Source organism: Pristis pectinata, chromosome 5, assembly GCF_009764475.1.
Source record: "Pristis pectinata isolate sPriPec2 chromosome 5, sPriPec2.1.pri, whole genome shotgun sequence".
NCBI classification, from domain to species: Eukaryota; Metazoa; Chordata; class Chondrichthyes; order Rhinopristiformes; family Pristidae; genus Pristis; species Pristis pectinata.
The window spans coordinates 2,439,141-2,461,271 of record NC_067409.1 but is presented as its reverse complement, the minus strand read 5'-3'; the positions used below and the strand labels follow the sequence as shown (position 1 = coordinate 2,461,271).

The 22,131-nt window shown below is 49.3% G+C and overlaps 1 protein-coding gene across 4 annotated transcripts in view; it reads right to left on the bottom strand.

The window, feature by feature from the left end:
- The window catches only part of oplah (5-oxoprolinase, ATP-hydrolysing), a 72,229-nt gene that overhangs the window by 5,240 nt on the left and 44,858 nt on the right, over positions 1-22,131 (bottom strand). For all 4 annotated transcript variants that reach the window (XM_052016812.1, XM_052016815.1, XM_052016814.1 and 1 more), the window contains 9 exons: positions 21,165-21,277; positions 19,769-19,920; positions 19,038-19,198; positions 17,452-17,553; positions 15,881-16,055; positions 12,515-12,699; positions 9,147-9,293; positions 5,564-5,698; positions 4,923-5,072 (listed from right to left, as the gene is read on the bottom strand). In XM_052016812.1, coding sequence (XP_051872772.1) covers positions 4,923-5,072; positions 5,564-5,698; positions 9,147-9,293; positions 12,515-12,699; positions 15,881-16,055; positions 17,452-17,553; positions 19,038-19,198; positions 19,769-19,920; positions 21,165-21,277 — 1,320 coding nt within the window. The remainder of the gene's footprint in view (positions 1-4,922; positions 5,073-5,563; positions 5,699-9,146; positions 9,294-12,514; positions 12,700-15,880; positions 16,056-17,451; positions 17,554-19,037; positions 19,199-19,768; positions 19,921-21,164; positions 21,278-22,131) is intronic.

The window sequence follows — 22,131 nt, the reverse complement described above, 5'->3', positions numbered from 1 at the left end:
CTTTTCTGTTTGGAGAGAAAGAGGAGGAGAGGTGACTTGATAGAGGTGTACAAGTTGATAAGAGGCATAGATCGAGTGGACAGTCAGAGACTTTTTCCCAGGGCGCAAATGGCTCACACAAGGTGATTGGAGGAAGGTATGGGGGGGATGTCAGAGGTAAGTGGTGGGTGTGTGGAACACATTGCTGGCAGAGGTGGTGGGGGCAGATACATTAGGGACATTTAAGAGACTCTTAGATAGGCACAAGAATGATAGAAAAATAGGGGGCTATGTGGGAAGGAAGGGTTAGATAGATCTTAGAGCAGGATAAAATGTCAGCATAACATTGTGGGCCGAAGGGCCTGTACTGTGCTGTAGTGTTCTATGTTCTATAAAGTAAGAATGGAAATGAGAGGGGTCTTTGGAACATGAGAAAAGACTCAGCAAGTAGAAATGGTAATTCAAAAGTATTCTACAGCATATAAGTAGGAAGCAAGAAGAGAGAGAGGCTATTCATCGATCAAAGTGGAGATGCGCTCACAGGGATGGCCAAGGGTACCTTCCGTCGGTCTTCACCAAGCAAGATGCTGCTGGAGTCTTAGTAAAGAGGTAGTCATGATGCTGGACCAGATAAACAATGATAAAGAGAAAGTACTAGAAAGGTGAGCTGAACTCGGTGGATAAATCACCTGGTCCAGATGAGATGCATCTTCGGCTTCTGAGGAAAATTAAGGGTCAAAATTGTGGAGGTATCGGGCATGAAGTTGTGGACATTTGGAGATAAGAGGAAAATGTCTGAGGACTGGGAAATTGCAGATGTTCCAGTCTTATTATAAAAGGGCGCAAGGCTAAGCACAGCAACAACAAGCCAGTTGGTTTAACTTCAACAGTGAGGGCATTTTTGGAAACAATAATCAGGGATAGCATTAGCAGTACAATGGACACACGGATTGAAGAGGGGACACTGGTATGGATTAGTTAAAGGGAAATCGTGTTTAACTTATAATAGTGTTGGATGAGGTAAAAGAGAGGGTTGATGAGGGAAACATAGTTGATGTGGTATATATGGGCTTTCAGAAGGCATTTGATAAATGTAGGCTTATCATTAGGACTGAAGCCATGGAGTAAAAAGGGGCTGTAACAGTGTGGATAGAACATTGGCTGACAGGAAGCAGAGAGTGTTAATGAAAGGTTGTATTTTAAACTGGAGGGAGACGTGTGGTAGAGTTTCCCCGTGGGTCAGCAGTCAGTCCACTGCTTCTCATGGTATATATCAGTGAGTTGGAGTTAGACAGTCTGACAACACAAAACATTGCCCCATAGTGAACTGTGAGAAGGATAGTTATAGAGTTATACAGAATGGAAGCAGACCATTCAGCCCACCAGATCCATGCTGACCAGTGAGCACCCCTTCATATTGAGCCCATCTTCCAGCACTTGGCCCATATCCTTCTATGTCTGGGTGACAAAGTGACAGACTTCAAGAAGGTATGGACATGTAAAAGATAGTTGGGAATGCAAGGGTTAATGACTGGCAATGTGAGGGTTAATGGTATGCTTCTCGTAGTCAGCTATTCTTCCCATGGTATGAAATTACCTCAGCCATGGGGTGACTATAGTTATGGCTGGATTTAAGGCCAGGTGTGGGTGAGAAAGAAATAAGTTTTCTTATACATACAGTATCTTGTTTTGCTAAAGCTTGCTGTAAGCAATTGCCGTAGTGAGTGCAACTTCCCACCAAGCTTTCCCACGAATGGGTATAAACGTACGCAGTAACCGGGGAATCTTTGAGTGATCTAATACAGAGCTCGGGTGACACTGTTTACTCTTTCTCTGTATCCCTCATTCCCGCTAGCGTTAAACTAATAAAGCATTGATCGTAAGTTCTTTGGTTCTGCTGTTGTCTGATTTATTACAGAGCGCCGGTCGACTTTTACAGACATCCTGGTGGAATAGGAGGGCACATGAAAAATGAAATCTGATGCAGAAAAATGCAGTGTTCCATGTTGGTAGGAAGAATGGGGAGAGCTGGGAGAGTGGGCCAACGAATGCCTGATGGAATTTAACTTGGACAAGAGCAAAGTGTTGCATTTTGAGAAGTTAAACCAGGGCAGGACTTACACAGTAAATGGCAGGGCCCTGGAGAGTGTTGGAGAACAGAGAGACCCAGGGATGCAGGGACATAGTTCTCTGAAAGTGGCGTCACAGGTAGACAGGTTGGTAAAGAAGGCTTGCCTTCATTGGTCAGGGCATTGAGTATAAGAGTTGGGATGTCAGGTTACAGCCGTATAAGATGTTGGTGCAGTTGCACTTGGAATATTGTGTGACTTCTGGTCACCCTGCTACAGGAAGGATGTGATTAAGCTGGAGAGGGTGCAGAAAAGATTCACAAGGATGTTCCTGGGTCTGGAGGGCTTGAGTTATTAAGGAGAAACCAGATAGGCTGGGACTGTTTTCCCTGGAGCGTAGGAGGGTGAAGGGTGACCCTACAGAGGTTTATAAAATCATGAGGGGCACAGATAGGGTGAATGGTCACAGTCTTTTCTCCAGGATCAGGGAGTCTATAACTAGGTTTGTGAGAGGGGAAAGATTTAAAGGGGATCCTAGGGGCAACATTTTCACACAGAGGGTGGTGGGTAGAGGCGGGTACAATTACATTTGGACAGGTACATGGAGAGGAAAGGTTTAGAGGGACATGGGCCAAACACAGGCAAATGGGACTAGCTCAGGTAGGGAACTTGGTCGGCATGGACAAGTTGGGATGAAGGGCCTGTTTCTCTGTATGACTCTGAGGCCCAGTGTGTGGCTGGGGTCTGAAGTGCACTGCCAGGGGCGGGAGTAGCGGCAGATTCAACTGGGAGTTGGAAGAAGAGGATCTAGCAGGGTTTTGGGGAGGGGACAGGGAAGCATTGAACCAACGTAGACCCAATGGGTCAAATGACCTGTCCGCGCTGTGAGTCCTTGACTCTGTGAATCTCTGCATAGCACACACTGTGACGCTAAGGGAAAACTACGCTCCAGGGAAAACAGTCCCATACACTGTACCTGCGTTGTTGATATTGGCTGAAGATAGGCATTGACCCAATGACACCCAAGAGAACTCTCAAGGCTATCCACAAAACATTGGCCATGCGATCTTTTACACAGCAAGGTGCACAATCTGAAAGGTGGAGGCCATTTAAGAATGAAGCCAGGAGGCATGTCCTCACACAGGAATCAAGGAAATCAGCAACACTCTCCCTCACACAGCCGTGGGCACTGGAGTACAATTACAGTCAACCCATGCGTTATGGGGGAGCTGCGTCCCCAGAAAACCATCCGTATTGCGAGCTTCCACAACACAGTCACAACATCTGCATATCTGTCAAGAAATACGAGTTGAAAAAAAATTGACACATAAATTCTGTGAGAGTGGATTTTTATTCTGGATCCCAATTTGGATTTTGTGTCTGGATATTGGGCAGACACGGTAGTGTAGCGGTTAGTGTAACACTATTACAGCGCCAGTGACCTGGGTTCAATTCCGGCCACTGTCTGTAAGGAGTTTGTACGTTCTCTCTGTGTCTGCGTGGGTTTCCTCCGGGTGCTCCGGTTTCCTCCCACATTCCAAAAAAGATGTATGGGTTAGGAAGTTGTGGGCATGCTATGTTGGCGCCAGAAGCGTGGCGACACTTGCGGGCTGCCCCAGAACAGCCTACGCAGAAGATGCATCTCACTGTGAGTTTCAATGTACATGTGACTAATATATCTCATCTTATATTCTGGATAAGTACATGGATGGGAAAGCTTTAGAGGGATATGGGCAAATTCAGGCAAATGGGACTGGTTTTAGAGGTTTTTAAAATTATGATAGGGTAGACAGTCAGAATCTTTTCCCCAGGGTAGAAATGTCAAACACCAGAGCAGTTCCTTTTCAGGTCAGAGGTGGGGAAGTTTAAAGGCGACGTGAGGGACAAGTTTTTTTTACACAGAGAGTGGTAGGGGCTTGGAATGGCTTACCGGGGGTAGTAGTGGAAGCAGGCAGTTTGGTGGAGTTTGAGGCTTTTAGACAGACACATGAATATGAAGGCAATGGAGGGATGTGGATGATACACAGGAGGAGGACATTTAGTATAAATTGGCATCAAGATCGGCACAACATCGTGGGCTGAATGGCCTGTTCAGTGCTGGACTGTTCTGTGTTCTAGCTCAGGTGGGCAACTTGGTCAGTATGGATGAGATGGGCCAAAAGGCCTGTTTCTGTACTGAATAACTCTGTGACTCTATCTCAGCGACTTGTGAATTCCATAAGGGCGGATTTCCATTACCCAAATGGCCGTAACATGGGGGTTGCCTCCAGAGCCTTCAATACTCAGACCCTTCAAGTGCCAACAGGATGAAGGGACACGGGCAGAGGTGGATTCATGGATTAATCAGCCAGGACTATTCAATGCTGGAAAAGCCCACGGGACTGAATGTTTGCCTCCCGTTCCTCTGCTGAGGTATGTGTTAACGTAACATCGAGGGGCAGGGCGACGCTGGGGTGATCCACTGAGTATGCAAGGAGTTTGTACGTTCTCCCCGTGTCCGCGTGGGTTTCCTCCGGGTGCTCCGGTTTCCTCCCACATTCCAAAGACGTACGGGTTAGGAAGTTGTGGGCGTGCTATGTTGGCGCCGGAAGCGTGGCGACACTTGCGGGCTGCCCCCAGAACACTCTACGCAAAAGATGCATTTCACTGTGTGTTTCAATGTACATGTGACTAATAAAGAAATCTTATCTTATAAATCTGGTCTAGATTGACGTTGAGCTCACTGCCGTCCACACAGGGGTCAGGGATGGGTCACGTGTCGTGTGTCATGCAGTATTGGTGATCTGAAGCCAGGTTTCACCATGGGTCGGGGGGCAGGGTCCCTGGGAACACTGCCACTGTCTGTGAGGTCACAGCCCGCTCACTCACACCCACCTGGGAGGCAGCGCAGACCCCGAATGCCTTGAATATGACGTCTACCACACGCTGTGATGTCAGCACGTTACCACCCACCACGGCAGCCTCCGCTGATGGGTCGAGGATGGAGCCCTTCGGAAGGACGATCTTCACTGGGGTGAGACAGCCCTGTTACAGGTCAAAGGTAAGGCAGTGGCTGAGCAGCTGAACCTGGCCCGTGTCACCCGATTCCAAACACCAATACAGGGCTAACAAAGTACCAAACCCCTTTACCCCAGCAACCCACAGCCCAAATAACACAAGCCCAGCCTCAACATTACACCCCTCCCTGATCATCTGCTACGCACCCCACCCCATTCATCACCTGCATTCACTTCCCTCTCCTCTCCCCGTTCACCCCCCTCCCTGTTCACCCCCCCGTTCACTCCGCGTTCACCCCCCCCTCCCCGTCACTGTTCACCCCCCCTCCCTGTTCACTCCGCGTTCACCCCCCTCCCCGTCACTCCGCGTTCACCCCCCCTCCCCGTTCACTCCGCGTTCACCCCCCCTCCCCGTCACTCCTCGTTCACCCCCCTCCCCGTCACTCTGTTCACCCCCCCTCCCCGTCACTCCGCGTTCACCCCCTCTCCCTGTTCACTCCCCTGGACAGGAACACCCACCTGGTTGAGGGGTATGTCCTGTCCCACCATGCACCTGAGGCAGTAGATGAGGGCGGAGAGGGTGATAGCTCGAGGCGCATTGCAATTCCCAAACACCTCCGGTCCTGAGCCTGTAAAATCAAACACGGCAGATCCCTGGAGGTGAAGGGAGGATGTGGGGGGGGGGGGGGGGGGGGAGTGAGAGAAGTGGGGGGAGGAAGGAGAAGGGAAAGTGGGGAAGAGTAACGAGAGTGGGTAAGGGGCAGAGAGTGGAAGGGAGAAGAGGAGAGAGATAGGTAGAGAGCACAGAGAGAGAGAGTGTAGGCGCAAAAAAGCAAAGAGAATGAAGGGGTTAGAGAGAGGTGAGAGAGAGCAAGTGGAGAGAGAGAAAGTAAGGTGGAGAGAGAGAGAATAAGTTGAGAGGTCAAGGCAGAGAGAGAGGTCAAGGCAGAGAGAGAGGTCAAGGCAGAGAGAGAGGTCAAGGGAGAGAGAGGGAGGGAGGGAGGGAGGGAGGAGGGGAAGACAGAGAGAAAGGTGAAAGAGAGGGGGAGAGGAATACAGAAACATGGAAGGAGAGAAGTAAAAGAGCCAGAAAGGGCCAAGGCAGAAATTGGACAGAGAAGTGGACGGCAGGTTGAGAGAGTGGGAGAGAGGAGAAAGCATGTGTTAAAATTACAGAGGAAGTTACACAGTTTGTTCCTGGTGAATAGAATATCAAATAAGGTCAAGAGAGGTGCACTGATGGCTGTGAATGTTGGGAGCACCAACATTGCCCTTGAGCCTGGGCTAGGAAAGACTGTGAATCTGTTCCTTTTGTTGGTATTGAGTACTTAGTGTGTGTGTATGTGGGGAGAACTGATAGCCAGCCACACACTGACAAAGGCACTCAACAGTGCACCCAGCACTTTGAAGCCACTTCCCATCCTGGAGTCATCAGCTACAGCAGAGGGGTGGCAGGGAAGGAGGGGCTGATGGTGCTCATAAATGGCCTCAATTCAGGGGTTAAGGGGTGATTTAACTTCAGGAAATAAGGAGAAATAACTTCCAGTTGAAGGAGTGTCAGTAACCAGAGGGAGGACACTGACTGAAGGGATCAGCAAAAGATGGGAGATGAGAATGTTTTCATGCAGAAAGTTATCGTGATAGAGTCATACAGCGCGGACACAGGCCCTTTGGCCCATCATGTCCATGCTAACCATCTATACGAATCCCACTTACCAGCACTTGGTCTGTAGACTTCTGTGCCTTGTTAATTTAAATGATCACACAGATACTTTTTAAATGTTGTACGTGGCTCTACCACCTTAGAGTCATAAAGCAATGAAGCACAGATACAGGCCCCTCAGCCCAACCACCCATGCTGCCCACCCAGCTAGTCCCAATTTCCCCCATTCGGCCCATATCCCTCCAAGCCCCGCCCCTCCATGTACCTATCCAAGTGCTTCTTAAATGATACTGTTGTACCTGCCTCACCCACTTCCTCTGGCAGCTCATTCCATATACTCACCACCTTCTGTGTGGAAAAGTTGCCCCTCAGGTCCCATTTAAATCTCTCCCCTCTCACCCTAAACCTATGCCCCCTAGTTTTGGACTCCCCTACCCTGGGGAAAAGACTGTTACCATCCACCTTATCTATGCCTCTCATAATCTTAAACACTTCTATAAGGTCACCCCTCATTCTCCTATGTTCCAAGGAATAAAGACCCAGCCTGGCCAACCTCTCCCTGTAACTCAGGCCCTTGAGTCCTGGCAACATCCTTGGAAATCTTCTCTGCACACTTTCCGGTTTAACCACGTCTTTCCTATAACAGGGTGTCCAAACCTGTACAAAGTGCTCCAAGTGCAGCCTCACCAACAACTTATGCAACTACAACATAATGTACCAACTCCTATACTCAATGCCCAGACTGATAAGGCCAGTGTGCTGAACACCTTTTTTCACCACCCTGTCTACTTGTGATGCTGCTTTCAACGAACTATGCACTTGTACTCCTAGGTCCCTCTGTTCCATTACACTCTCTAGTGCCCGACCATTCATAGTATAAGCCCAAAGCAACACACATGAAATGCTGGAGGAACTCAGCGGGTCAGGCTGCACCTATGGAGGGAAATGAACAGTCGATGTTTTGAGCCAAGACCCTTCATCAGGTCCATGACGGTACAAGTCCTACGCTGGTTTGATTTTCCAAAATGCATCACCTCCCACTTATCTGTATTGAAACCCATTTGCCGCTCCTCGGCCCACTTCCCTAACTGATCACAATCCCCCTGTAATCTACGATAACCTTCTTCACCATCAACAACACCTCCTAATTTCATGTCATCTGCAAACTTACTGATCAAACCTTGTGCATTCACATCCAAATCATTTATATAAATAACGAATAACAAGGGTCCCAACACCGAGCCCTGCGGCACACCACTCGTCACCGACCTCCATTCTGAGAAACAACCTTCAACCACCCCCCTCTGCTTCCTACCTCTGAGCCAATTTTGAATCCACCTAACTAGCTCTCCCTGGATTCCATGGGACCCAACCTTCCAGACCAGCCTACCACGTGGGACCTTGTCGAAGGCCTTGATAAATTTAAAATAGACAACGTCCACTTCCCTACCCTCATCGACCCTTTTGGTTACCTCTTCAAAAAACACTAAAAGATTCATTAAGCGCGACTTTCCACACACAAAGCCATGCTGACTCCTCCTAATCAGACTCTGTCCATCCAAATGCTGGTAGATCCTGTCCCTCAGAGTTCCCTGCAGTAACTTCCCCACCACTGATGGCAGGCTGACCGGCCTATAGTTCCCTGGCTTGTCCTTGCTACCCTTCTTCAACAACGGAACAACATCAGCCACCTTCCAGTCTTCGGGAACTCCACCAGTGGCTAACGATGAAGCAAAAATCTCCACAAGGGCCTCCGGAATTTCTTCTCCAGCCTCCCACAAAGTCCGAGGATGCACTTGGTCAGGCCCTGGAGATTTATCCACCTTAATGTGCTGTAAGGCTGCAAATACCTCCTCCCTGGTAATATGAATGCTCTCCAAAACATCTCCACTTGTTTCCCTTGTCTCTTGAGCCACCATGATTCTCTCCTCAGTATACACAGAGGAGAAATATTTGATAAAAAATCCCACCCATTGCCTGTGGCTCTAGTCATAGGCGGCCCTGCTGATCTCTAAGAGGACCTACTCTCTCCCTAGCAACCCTTTTGCTCTTAATATAGCGATAGAACCTCTTGGGATTTTCCTTTATCTTACCTGCCAGATCCATCTCATACCCACTTGTTGCCCCCCTGATGCCCACTTTCTCAGCCAGCGAGTTCTAAATTCCAACCATTGATCTGGGACATGTGGCCTGAACGAGAATTGGATAACGATTTGAAGGGAAAAGTTTGCAGACTTCCAGGGAAAAAGGAGTGGATGAGATTCATTGGAGATTTCTTTCAAAGAGCTGGTATAGTCATGATGGTATGAAGGGCCTCGTGTACTGTACGAATGATTCAAGGGTTGCTTCAACTGAGTCGAAGTGTGCAGCCCACCTGAGCCCATCAGGAGATCAGCCAACGTAAGAATGTCGAAGGGTAACCAGACTAACCAAGCTCACCTCTGCCTCGTTGATTTTCACTTTCAACTTAATTGGAGTCCCATCATCCATGAAGTCCTCCGCGCTCACCTCCAGCTCTGTGTCCCCCTGCCGATGTCGCTGGGCAAATTCCCTCAACATCTCCTTCACTGCTATTTCCGCATTATCCTGAGGCCAACAGAAGCAGGTAAAAAAAACTTGCAATTCTCATAGAGTCACATAGCATGGAAACAGGCCCTTCGGTCCAACTGGTCCATGCTGACTGTGTTGTAGAGTAATAGAGCAATTCAGCGCGGAAACAGACCCTTGGGCCCATCTAGTCCATGCCAGCGTGATCTTCTGCCTAGTCCCATCTACCATATCCCTCCAAACCCCTCCCATCCATGTACCTATCCAAACCGCTCTTAAATGTTACAATTCAACCCACATCCACCACTTCCGCTGGCAGCTCGTTCCACACTCGCACCACCCTCTGAGTGAAGAAGTTCCCCCTCAGATTCCCCTTAAATATTTTACCTTTCACCCTAAACCTATGTCCTCTAGTTCTAGTCTCAACCCAACCTGAGGGGGAAAAGCCTACATGCATTCACCCTATCTATACTCCTCCTAATTTTGTATACCTCTGTAAGATCTCCCCTCATTCTCCTGCGCTCCAGGGAATAAAGTCCTAACCTATTCAACCTTTCCCTATAACTCAAGTCCTGGCAACATTCTTGTAAATTTTCTCTGCACTCTTTCAAACTTATTGATATCTTTCCTGTAGGTAGGCAACCAGAACTGCACACAACACTCTAACTTCGGCCTCACCAACGTCTTGTACAACTTCAACACAACATCCCAACTCCTGTACTCAATGCCCTGATTTATGAAGGCCAAAGTGCCAAAAGCTCTCTTTACGGCCCTATCTACCTGTGACACCACTTTCAAGGAACTATGGATCTGTATTCCCAGGTCCCTTTGTTTGAACACCTCAGAGCCCTACCGTTCACTGTGAAAGTCTTACCCTGGTTTGTCCTCCCAAAGTGCATCACCTCACACTTGTCTGCATTAAATTCCATCTGCCATTTTTCAGCCCATTTTCCTAGTTGCCCAGTGAGCTAGTCCCATCTGCCCATAGCCCTCTAAACCTCTCCTATCCATGTATTTATCTAGATAGCTTTTAAATGTTGCTAATGTGCCCGCCTCAACCACTATTTCTGGCAGCTCATTCCAAATACGCACCACCCTTTGAGTGAAGAAGCTGCCCTGATGCCCCTTTTAAATCTCTTGCCTCTGATCTTATGCCCCCTTGTCTTTAGCACCCCTTCTCTGGGAAAAAGTCTATGTGCTTTCACCCTGTCTATGCCCCTCATGATCTTATATCAGGTCACCCCTCAATCTCCTACGTTCCAGGGAATAAAGTCCTAGTCTACACAACCTCTCCTTGTAACTCAGGCCCCCAAGTCCAGGCAACGTCCTGATAAATCTTTTCTGCACTCTTTCCAATTTAAGAACATCTTTCCTATAACAGGGTGACCAAAACTGTACACAGCGCTCCAAGTGCGGCCTCACCACCATCTTATATAACTGCAACATAACTTCCCAGCTCCTGTACTCAGTGCCCCGAATAATGAAGGCCAGTGTGCCAAACACTGCCTTCACCACCCTATCTACCCAATCTACCCGTGACACCTTTTGTCCCAGAGCCCTCTGCAGTCAGTGAATTGCTTGTCAATCTGTAATTACTGTGTAATACAAGAAAGTCACAGTAGCTGACTTAAACACTAGATCCCCAAAACAGCAGTGTCATAATAACCAGACATTTTATTTTAGTGAAGACACAAGAGACTTCAGATGATAACCTTAAGAGCAAAAAAAATATGCTGGAGGAACTCAGCAGGTCAGGCAGTATCTGTGGAGGGAGAGGGATGGTTGACGTTTTGGGTCAAGGCCCTTCAAGAAGGGAACATAGTCAGTATTAAGTCCAGAAGGTATTTGGCACCCGCTTCATGATTTTATAAACCTCTATAAGGATGAGACAGCGTCGGAGAAGGTGCAGGTAGAGTCACCAGGATGCTGCCTGGGATGGAGCGTGCGGAGAGACCGGCTCTGTCCTCCCAGAAACGGCGGAGGCAAGACCACAACACGCAAGGTTGAGAGGCATCAAGATGCAGCATTGGGGAAAAAGTGAGAAACCTTCCCCTGCTGTAGACGGCTGACAAGGGTTCAGCAACGCACGTCGTCTGCAGGGACACCGGTGAGGCGTTCAACAAGGTCCCACCGTGCTCAGCTCATCGAGAAGGTGAAGGCACATGGGATCGTCCTGTCTGTATGGGAACGGGTTGGATATGAAGGTGTGATTGGTGACGTTCCACGTCACTTGGAAACCGGTGGTGGTGTGGAGAGTGAGGAGGGAGCGCGGTGACTGGCTGGGTGGGATGCAAGATTGGCTTGGCCATAGAAGACGGAGGGTTGTGGTGGAGGGGTGTGGTTGTGGCTGGATCTCAGCTGACTGTGTGTGGGGGTCCCAGTGGGGGAGGGAAGGGGATCTACTCTGTGACCCACTCCCACCATGTGTTATCCCAGGGTCTGACCCAGTGACCCCTCGATGGGACCCCACCCTGTGACCCACTCCCACCGTGTGTTACCCCAGGGTCTGACCCAGTGACCCCTCGATGGGACCCCACCCTGTGACCCACTCACACCGTGTGTTACCCCAGGGTCTGACCCAGTGACCCCTCGATGGGACCCCACCCTCACCCTCATGCTCCAGGGAAAACAGTCCCAGCCTATCCAGCCTCTGCTATAACCCAAGCCCTCCAGTCCCGGCAACATCCTTGTGAATCTTTTCTGTACCCTCTCCAGCTTAATGACGTCCTTCCTATAGCTGGGCGACCAGAACTGCACACAGTGCTCCAAGTGTGGTCTCACCAATATCTTGTACAGCTGTAACATGATGTTCCAATTCCTTCAGTGCCCTGACCAATGAAGGCCAGCGTGCCAAATGCCTTCTTCACCACCCTGTCTACCTGTGTCGCCACTTTCAGGGAACCATCTATTTGTACTCCTAGGTCCTCCAGTGTTCTACAACACTGCCCAGGGCCCTACCGTTCACTGCGTCCTCTAATAATAAGGTAAGCCCCAAGTGGTTTTTAAAGAACAGAAAACAACTGCTGGAGGAACTCAGCAGGCCAGGCAGTGTCTGTGGAGGCAGAGGGATGGTTGACATTTCGAGTTGAGATCCTTCATGGTGCTGCTCGACCCACTAAGTTTCTTGAGCAGATTGTTTGCTGCTCCAGATTCCAACATCTGCAGTCTCTTGTGTCTCTGTGTTTGTTTAGAGTCCCTGGCTGCCCATTGCTCCAGCCAGGAGTGCAGTTCCTGCATGGCCAGACACACTGACAACCTACCTGAATGTGGGCCATGTATGCTTGGACAACCTCCAGCCCGTACGTGTCAATCAGCTCATTCACCAGCTGGATCCCTTTCTGATTGGCTGCCACCTGTGCTCGCAGGTCGGACAGGTTGTCATGGAGATTGCGTGTGCCGCTGCTGCCTGGGATCTGTGCTGGAGCCATGAGAGCCTGGGTAACAGCTGGCAGAGAGACAAACAGGTGAGAACAGAAAGCAAGGCTGGTCTTCCTTCAGGTGGTTAGGTCGAGCTGAAGGAAATGACAGGGTTGATCCAGATAAACCACCTCCTCTGGTCATAAAGTCATAAAGCCATACAGCACAGATACAGGGCCTTCGGCCCAACAGCCCATGCCGACCACGGTGTCCATCACTCTAGTCCCAACTTCCCGCGTTTGACCTCACGATCTACCTTGTTGTGACCTTGCACCTTATTGCACTGCACTTTCTCTGTAGCTGTGACACTTTACTCTGTACTGTTATTGTTTTTACCTGTACTACATCAATGCACTCTGTACTAACCCAATGTAACTGCACTGTGTAATGAATTGACCTGTACGATCGGTTTGCAAGACAAGTTTTTCACTGTACCTCGGTACAAGTGACAATAATAAACCAATACCATATCCCACCAAGCCCTGCCCTCCGTGTACCTGTCCAAGTGCTTCTTAAATGTACCTGCCTCAACCACTTCCTCTGGCAGCTCGTTCCATATACTCACCACCCTCTGTGTGAAAAAGTTGCTCCTCAGGTCCCTTTTAAATCTTTCCCCTCTCACCCTAAATCAATGCCCCCTAGTTGTGGACTCCCCTATCCTGGGGAAAAGACTGTTACCGTCCACCTTATCTATGCCTCTCACGATTTTATGAACCTCTATAAGGTCGCCCCTCATTCTCCTATGCTCCAAGGAATAAAGACCGAGCCTGGCCGACCTCTCCCTGTAACTCAGGCTACCTAGTCCTTGCAACATCAGTATGCAAGACAAGTTTTTCACTGTCCTTTGTTACATATGACAATAATAAACCTTGTAAATCTTTTCTGCACTATTTCCACCTTAACCACATCTTTCCTGTCATAGGATGGTCAGAGTGGGGTTATTGGTAGCGTCCAGAGCAAGGGGGCAAATTAGAGCCAGTCATTCAGTGTAAAGACAGACTAACTGATATTGGAATTGGTTTATTCTTGTCACGTGTGCCGACAAAACCCTAACCACTATAGTTTAGCAACGCTGTGACCACTTTGATCACTTTGCACTGAAATGAACTTTGTTTTTGTTCTCATTGCGTTCTTTCTTGTAAAAAATTGTGTATAATTTACGTTTAATTTATGTTTTTCTTGTGAATGTTGTGTATCTGATGCCATGTGCCTGTGATGCTGCTGCAAGTAAGTTTTTCATTACACCTGTGCACACATGGACTTGTGCACATGGCAATAAACTTGACTTTGACTTTGAGGTACAGTGTAAAGTTTTTGTTCAGTGTGCCATCCAAACAGATCATGTCATTCATAAGTACCACGAGGTGGTAGAAAGAAAACAGAATGCGGAATATAGTGTTACAGTTACAGAGAAAGTGCAGTGCAGGCAGGCATAATGAGGTAGATTGTGAGGTCAAGAGTCCATCTTATTGTACTAGGGAACTGTTCAATAGTCTTGTAACAGCGGGATAGAAGCTGTCCTTGAGCCTGGTGGTACATGCTTTCAGGCTTTTGTATCTTCTGCCCAATGGGAGGTGGGGAGAAGAGAGAATGTCCCGGGTGGGTGGGGTCTTTGATTATGTTGGCTGCTTTACCGAGGCAGTGGGAAGTGTAGACAGAGTCCATGGAGGGGAGGCTGGTTTGCCTGATAGACTGGGCTGTGTCCACAACTCCCTGCAGTTTCTTGCTGTCTTGGGCAGAACAGTTGCCGTACCAAGCTGTGATGCATCAGGATATAACTACAATTATATAGGGTCTTAACGAGACCACATTAAGTCTCCTTCCCTAAAAAAACGGATAGATTTGTTGTAGAGGGAGTGCATCACAGATTCTCCTGACTGATCCCTAGGATGGCAGGTCTGTCACTTGAGAATGGATTGAGTGCGCTGGACCTCTGTTCTCTGGAGTTCATAAGAGTGAGAAGTAACCGTAGTGGACCGTATCTCAAATAACGATGAGTTGGAGTACAGGAAGGAGATACAGAGCTTAGTGACATGGTGTCATGATGACAACCTTTCCCTCAATGTCAGCAAAACAAAAGAGCTGGCCATTGACTTCAGGAAGGGAGACGGTGCACACGCTCCTGCCTACATCAATGGTGCTGAGGTCGAGAGGGTCGAGAGCTTCAAGTTCCTAGGAGTCAATGTCACCAATAGTCTGTCCTGGTCCAACAATGTAGACGTCACGGCCAAGAAAGCTCACCAGCGCCTCTACTTCCTCAGGAGGCTAAAGAAATTCAGTTTGTCCCCGTTGACTCTCACCAACTTTTATCGATGCACCATAGAAAGCATTCTATCTGGATACATCATGGCTTGGTACGGCAACTGCTCTGCCCAGGACCGCAAGAAACTGCAAAGTTGTGGACACAGCCCAGCATATCATGGAAACCAGCCTCCCCTCCATGGACTCTGTCTACACTTCCCGCTGCCTCGGTAAAGCAGCCAGTGTAATCAAAGACCCCACCCACCCCGGACATTCTCTGTTCTCCCCCCTCCCATTGGGCAGAAGATACAAAAGCCTGAAAGCACGTACCACTAGGCTCAAGGTCAGCTTCTATCCTGCTGTTATAAGACTATTGAACAGTTCCCTAGTACAATAAGATGGACCCTTGACCTCACAAACTACCTTGTCATAACCTTGCTCCTTATTGTCTGCCTGCACTGCACTTTCTCTGTAACTGTAACACTTTATTCTGTTATTGTTTTACCCTGTACTACCTCAATGTACTGTTGTAATGAATTGATCTGTATGAATGGTATGTAAGACAAGTTTTTCACTGTACCTCAGCACATCTGACAATAATAAACCAATTTACCTCATGAAATGTATAATAAGATAGATATTCATTGAGTGCTCGACAGAGTGGGTGCAGGGAGCTTCCTCCAGAGGCTCCAACCACCACAAGCCAGTCAAACACCAAGAGCAAATATTTAAAGTATTTGGTAGAAGGATTGAAGGTGGCACAGTGGCTCAGTTGGTACAGCCGCTGCCTTATGGCTCCAGTGATCCAGGTTCGATCCCAACCTACAGCGCTGTCTGTGTGTGGAGTTTGCACCTTCTCCCTGTGACCACGTGGGTTTCCCCCAGGTGCTCCAGTTTACCCCCATATCCCAGGCTGAGGTTAGGCCACGGGTACGAGGAGCTGAATGAGTGGGAAGCTCCTTACTCACCCTCCTCCTGGAAGATGCCATTCTTCACCAACTTGAAGGAAATGAAGACAGCCCCTTCCTCCTGCAAGGACTTAGAGTGAGGAGGCATGGACCCTGGTGTGATGCCTCCGATGTCAGCGTGATGTCCTCGGCTCGCTACAAAGAACACTGGACGGGAAACACCCTTTCGGAAAACCTGTGGGTGTCAAAAAACACCGGATCGAGAGAAGGCCGATCTCACGTACAGGTCCCACCCCAGGTTAAGGCAGGGTTCCGTCCCTGTGAACTGTTCGCAACCTGAACAGTTTGCAAGTGGGAAACGTGGTCTGCCACACCCCACTGCTGCACCCAAGCTCCCGGAAAGGCAGGAAGAACTCATCCACATTTCCTCGGCCAAGTGGACTGGGCAGAACAGGCACAGGGACCTGCCCGTGTTGCAGACCTGCCTGGTGTGCTGGCATCCAGTGACAGAACATGTGCAGTATTCCCGTGCCAGCAAACTCCTGGGCATCTTCCTGCCAGGATTGGCTCTGGCTTTGGAGGTACTCTGTGGTCCTAACACTCAAAGTATCTGCCTCCTCTGCTTAAAAGTAAACACTGGAAGAACCAGTGGGTCAGGCAGCATCTGTGAAGGCAAAGGGATGGTCAACGTTTCAGAGTGGGACCCTGCATCAGGACTGAGAGTGTGGAGGGAAGATAGCCGATATATAGAGGTGATGGAGGGGGAAGGGAGACTACTATAGGGTGGTAGGTGATGGATGGAACCAGGTAAGGGAAGGATAATGGGGAGATGGAACCAGATGAGGAAGAGGAGAGGGAAGGTGAACCAAGGGAGACGAAACCCAGGAAGGTAGGTATGTGGGTGATGGGCAGGTGGAACTGGGTGTGGGAGGGTGACGAGTCTGGGTAACAGGGGTACGGGGGAAGGGATGGAAAAGATGAATAAAGGGAGAGAGAATCTGGGTGGACCGGTGGGAGTGGGCAAGTGGGAACACAGTGGGTTACCTGAAAGTGGAAAATTCAATGTTCGGACCATTGGGCTGTTGCCTACGCACGCGGAATAGGAGGGGCCGTTCTTCTAGTTTGTGTTGGGCCTCGCATTGGGGGTGGAGACGGCCGAGGACAGACAGGTCGGTGTGGGAATGGGGAGGGGATTGAAATGGCACACAACCGGATCCTGGCCTCTGTGAGAGAGAAGAGTTGGTATCACGCAGAAGGATAGGCACTACTTGGTCTGTGTGATCACCTGAGCCAGGAAGATTAAAGAGATAATCTCACTGGGGGGTAGTTCTCCGCTAGGTTGGGGTGGTGAAGGAGGAGTGTCGGGGGTGTGGTTCAGATGCCCAGCTGTCATAGAGTCATAGATACAGCATGGAAACAGGCCCTTTGGCCCATTGAGACTGTGCTGACCATCAATCACCTGTTCACACTAATCCTACATTAAACCTGTTTTTTATCCTCCCCACATTCTCTCCAACTCCCCCAGATCCTTATGTGGTGAGTAGGGGCTTGGGGATAGAGGGCAAGGTGCTGGAATCTCTTCTGCACCTTCCTGCCACCACTGTATGTGCATAGACTACTGGACACCTTACCGGCGTGATCACCGTGAGGTCGGGGAGATGGCTTCCACCTGCGCTGGGATGGTTGCTGAGGATCACGTCGTTCTCTTTGAGTTCGCTGCCCAAGTGACTAATCTGTCGGGGAAAGAAATCCACTCAGGAATCAAATGGAATCCAAGAATCCCAAGACATTTGGCAGCTTCCTTCCCTGGCACTGACCAAAAACACTCAGATACATTGAGAATTGAGTTGTCAGCTCAAACATAGGGAATATGTGAACTATTCAATTGCAGAAGCCGTCAAAGTGAGTGCAGTTTTTCTCCTCAGCCTGAAGTGAACAAGTCTATGGGAAGATGATGCCATAGGGTTGTAGAATAATACAGCACAGAAACAGGCCCTTTGGCCCAACTGGTCCATGCCAACCAAGATGCCCATGTGTAAGCCAGTCCCATTTGCCCGCATTTGGCCCATATCCCTCTAAACCTTTCCTATCCATGTACCCTTTAAATGCTGCTAATGAAACCACTTCCTCTGGCAGCTTGTTCCATACACCCACCACCCTCCGGGTGAAGGAGTTGCCCCTCAGGTCTCTTTTAAACCTACGCCCTCTAGTTCTTGATTCCCCATCCCTGGGAAAAAGATGTGTGCATTCACCCTATTGATGCCCCTCATGGTTTTATACGCCTCTATAAGGTCACCCCTCATTCTCCCGGCTCCAAGGAGTAAAGTCCTACCATGCCCAACCTCACCCTATAACTCAGGCCACATGTGTGGGGCCGGATGGGTGATAGTTCAGGCCTGAGGGGTGTTGGGGCATGAGTTGAGGGGGTGGTGAGGTTGGGTGTTATGTAGATCAGTGGAAAGGTGGGAGGAGGTATCTTCACTAGGTCATGGTCAGCAGAGGGTGACTTCCTCCACCAGAAGCCCAGTGAAGCCATCACATACCACAGGCTTGGACCTGGGGCAGGAGCTTCCTGCTGCTGTTTCTCAGCTCAGAGACCAGCAGCATTGACCCCGAGTACTGTGGCTCTCTCCTGGACTGGTCTAGTGCATTCCCCCTGGCCCTGTGCTCTCCCAGCCCTGGCAGAAGACTGGACACCACACCGCTGAACCCAGCTCTCAGCCTCAGTGTCCTCGCTAATCTAAACGGGGCATCCGAGGCCGAGGTTTACTGTTGTACTTACGGTGATGGCCATGTGGGTTGAGTCTGGTTCTGAGCACTTGGGCTTGAGTCAAGGTTAGGTAGGAAACGATAGGGTCTGATTTGAACACCATACCTGGTCAGGTTCAGACAGACTGCGTCAGGGTCAGATTTGAACCTTGTACCCGGACAGACTCAGGTAGACTGCGTTAGGGTTACATCTGAACCTTACACCTGGCCAGGTTCAGAGAGAATGCATTAAGGTCAGACCTGAACCTTGTAGCGAAGCCGACTTCAATTTTGGCCAATTCCGGATCATATGGATGGGGGAGGATGTGCAAGTGTCAGAGATATGTTCTTTCTTCCTCCCCACAATAGTCCCACAAGAGAGGTGACAAAGTGTGATGTGGGTGCCCTGATCCACACCTCGGACACAACACTGCCCTGGTGCCCAATGTTCGGAGTGGGCAGACCTTACCTGGAACTGCACAGTCTCCTGCATAGCACCGAGGTGCACAGGGATGTGGGGGGCGTTAGAGACCAGGCCGCCCTCCGGGCCGAACAATGCGCAGGAGAAGTCCAGCCGCTCCTTGATGTTGGTGGAGATGGAGGTTCGCTGCAGAATTCGACCCATCTGCTCTGTGGGAAAGTGCAGGGCAGAGAGGGAGGGCCTTGACTGTCTGAGCCTCACAAATTAATGCACTTCATTGGCAGTGCACACACATAGTCCCTCAGTACCACCCCTCCCACAGTGTGACACTCCCTCAGTACCGCCCCTCCCACAGTGTGACCCTCCCTCAGTACCGCCCTACCACAGTGTGACCCTCCCTCAGTACCGCCCCTCCCACAGTGTGACCCTCCCTCAGTACCGCCCCTCCCACAGTGTGACCCTCCCTCAGTACCCCCTCCCACAGTGTGACCCTCCCTCAGTACCACCCCTCCCACAGTGTGACCCTCCCTCAGTACCGCCCCCCCCACAGTGTGACCCTCCCTCAGTACCGCCCCCCCACAGTGTGACCCTCCCTCAGTACCACCCCTCCCACAGTGTGACCCTCCCTCAGTACCCCCCTCCCACAGTGTGACCCTCCCTCAGTACCGCCCCTCCCACAGTGTGACCCTCCCTCAGTACCCCCCTCCCACAGAGTCTCCCAGCAACACCCACCCCTATTCCTATTTAATCTCCATTCCCCCCCCTTCCATTGTCTGTACCTGCAATGCTCATGAAGCGGTGGGAGAAGATTGAGAGCTGGACTGTGTCCAGTTCTGGCCCAACAGCTTGCACCTTACCACTACCCACAGTGATCTTGATGTCACCGTACTGTGTAATGACAGCCACACAGTCTGGTTCGATCAGAATGGTGCTGGGGAATTGAAGAAAGAAACAGTGAAATTAACGATGTGTCTCTAAGATTGTAAAAGATCCTGGTTAATCTGATCTCAGCAAAACCGATGTCAGCAAGCTGGTCATTGACTTCAGGGAGCAGGGCAGTATATGCCCCTACCTCTCTCAATGGTGCTGAGGGGGAGGTGGTTGAGAGCCTCTGAGTTCCTAGGTGTAAATATCACCAACAATTTGTCCTAATCCAACCACGTTCAAGCTATAGCCAAGAAAGCACACCAGCACCTCTACTCCCTCAGAAGGTTAAGAAAATTTGGCATGTTCACGATGGCCCTCACCAATTTTTTACAGATGCACCATAGAAAGCATCCTATGCATCACGGCTTGGTATGGTAACTGCTCTGCCCCAGACCACAAGAAATTGAAGAGTTGTGAACACAGCCCAGTCCATCATGCAAATCAACCTCCCCTCCATTGACTCCATCTACACTTTCCAGTGCCTTGGGAAAGCAGCCAACATAATCAAAGACCCTTCCCACCCCAGACATTCTCTCTTCTCCCCTCTCCCGTCGGGTACAAGATACAAAAGTTTGAGAACACATATCACCAGGCTCAGGGACAGCTTCTGTCCCGCTGTTTTCAGACTCTTGAGTGGAACTCTTGTACACTAAAGAGGAAATCTCAGTCTCCCAATCGTGGCCCTTATTTGTCTGCCTGCACTGCACTTTCTCTGTAACTGTTAACACTTTATTCTGCATTGTTATTGTTTTCCCTTGTACTACCTCAATGCACTGATGTGATGAAATGATCTGTATGGATGGCATGCAAAACAGTTTTTCACTGTACCTCGGTACATGTGACAAAAATAAACCAATTTAAATACAGTTAGTGCAAGAGCTCAGAATGGGAGGTGCGCAGATTATCTCCGACGTCTGGTGAAAGTTATACAGGTCAGGAGAATACAAACACATAGCCCTAAAATATTTATCCGTCTCTAAATATATCTAATGATCCAGCCTCCACTATCCTCGGGGGCAGAGAGTTCTAGAGGTTCACCACCAGAGAAGAAATTTCGACACACCTCAGTTTTAAATGGGCAGCCCCTTATTTTGTAACTCTGCCCCCTTGTTCATGACTCTGAGAAGACAGGCCATGTTGGAACTGAAAACAAAGATAAGAATTTTAAAACTAAGTTCTTGCTAAACTGGGTGTAACAGACAAGGATATGGACACCTGCTCACGTGAGATGTAACCAGAGTTGCCTACCTGTTTTTATCAATGATGATTGCAGGCCCACAGATGGTGTGACCACACGACAGCTCCTCCAGGAGGTACACAGCAGTATCCAGATAACCACTGTCAAAGTAACATTTTACCTCCTGTTGACCAATTGGGAAACAGAAAACTTAAAATAAAAGGAAATGTGCAGGTGTAGGCCACTCAGCCCCTCGAACCAGACCCGCCTTTCAATATGATCTGCCCCAGGCCTCATCTTCTCTTCTGTGCCATTTCCCCACAGCCTTCAGTTCCTCGATCTTTCAAAACTTTATCCACCTCCTCTTTAAATACCCCCAGTGATCCAGCCTCAACAGGTCTCCAGGGTAGAGAATTCCAGAGATTCGCCTCCCCTGAGAGGAGAAGTTCCCGTTCCCCTCAGTTTTAAATGACTACCCCCGTATCTTGTAACTGTGTCCCCTGTGTCGTGACTCTCCCACGAGTGGGAACATCTACTCTGACATCCCCCCTCAGGATCTGATATGTTTCAATAAGGTTACCCCTCATTATTTTAAACTCCAAAGAATATAGATCTGACTTCTTTAGCTGCTTGTGATAGGACAATCCTCTCATCCAGGAATTAGCCCAGTAAATCTCTTCTAGATGCCTCTGATACCTTCAATCCTTTCTTAAATAAGAGGGCCTAAACTGTGTGCGGTATTTCAGGTGCAGCCAGACCTACAATAGAGATGAACCCCTGATCTCTCGATCTACCTCATCATGGTCGATGCACTTTATTTGTCTGCCTGCACTGCACTTTCTCTGTAGCTATAACACCATATTCTGTTTTCTCCCCCTTTTGTACTACATTGATGTACTTATGAATGGAATGATCTGTCTGGAAGGCACGCAGACAAAAGCTTTTCACTGTAACTCGACACGTGACAATAATAAACCAATTACCAGCACCCTGAACAATAGTAACAATACTTCTCTATTTCTAAACCCCAACCCTCTT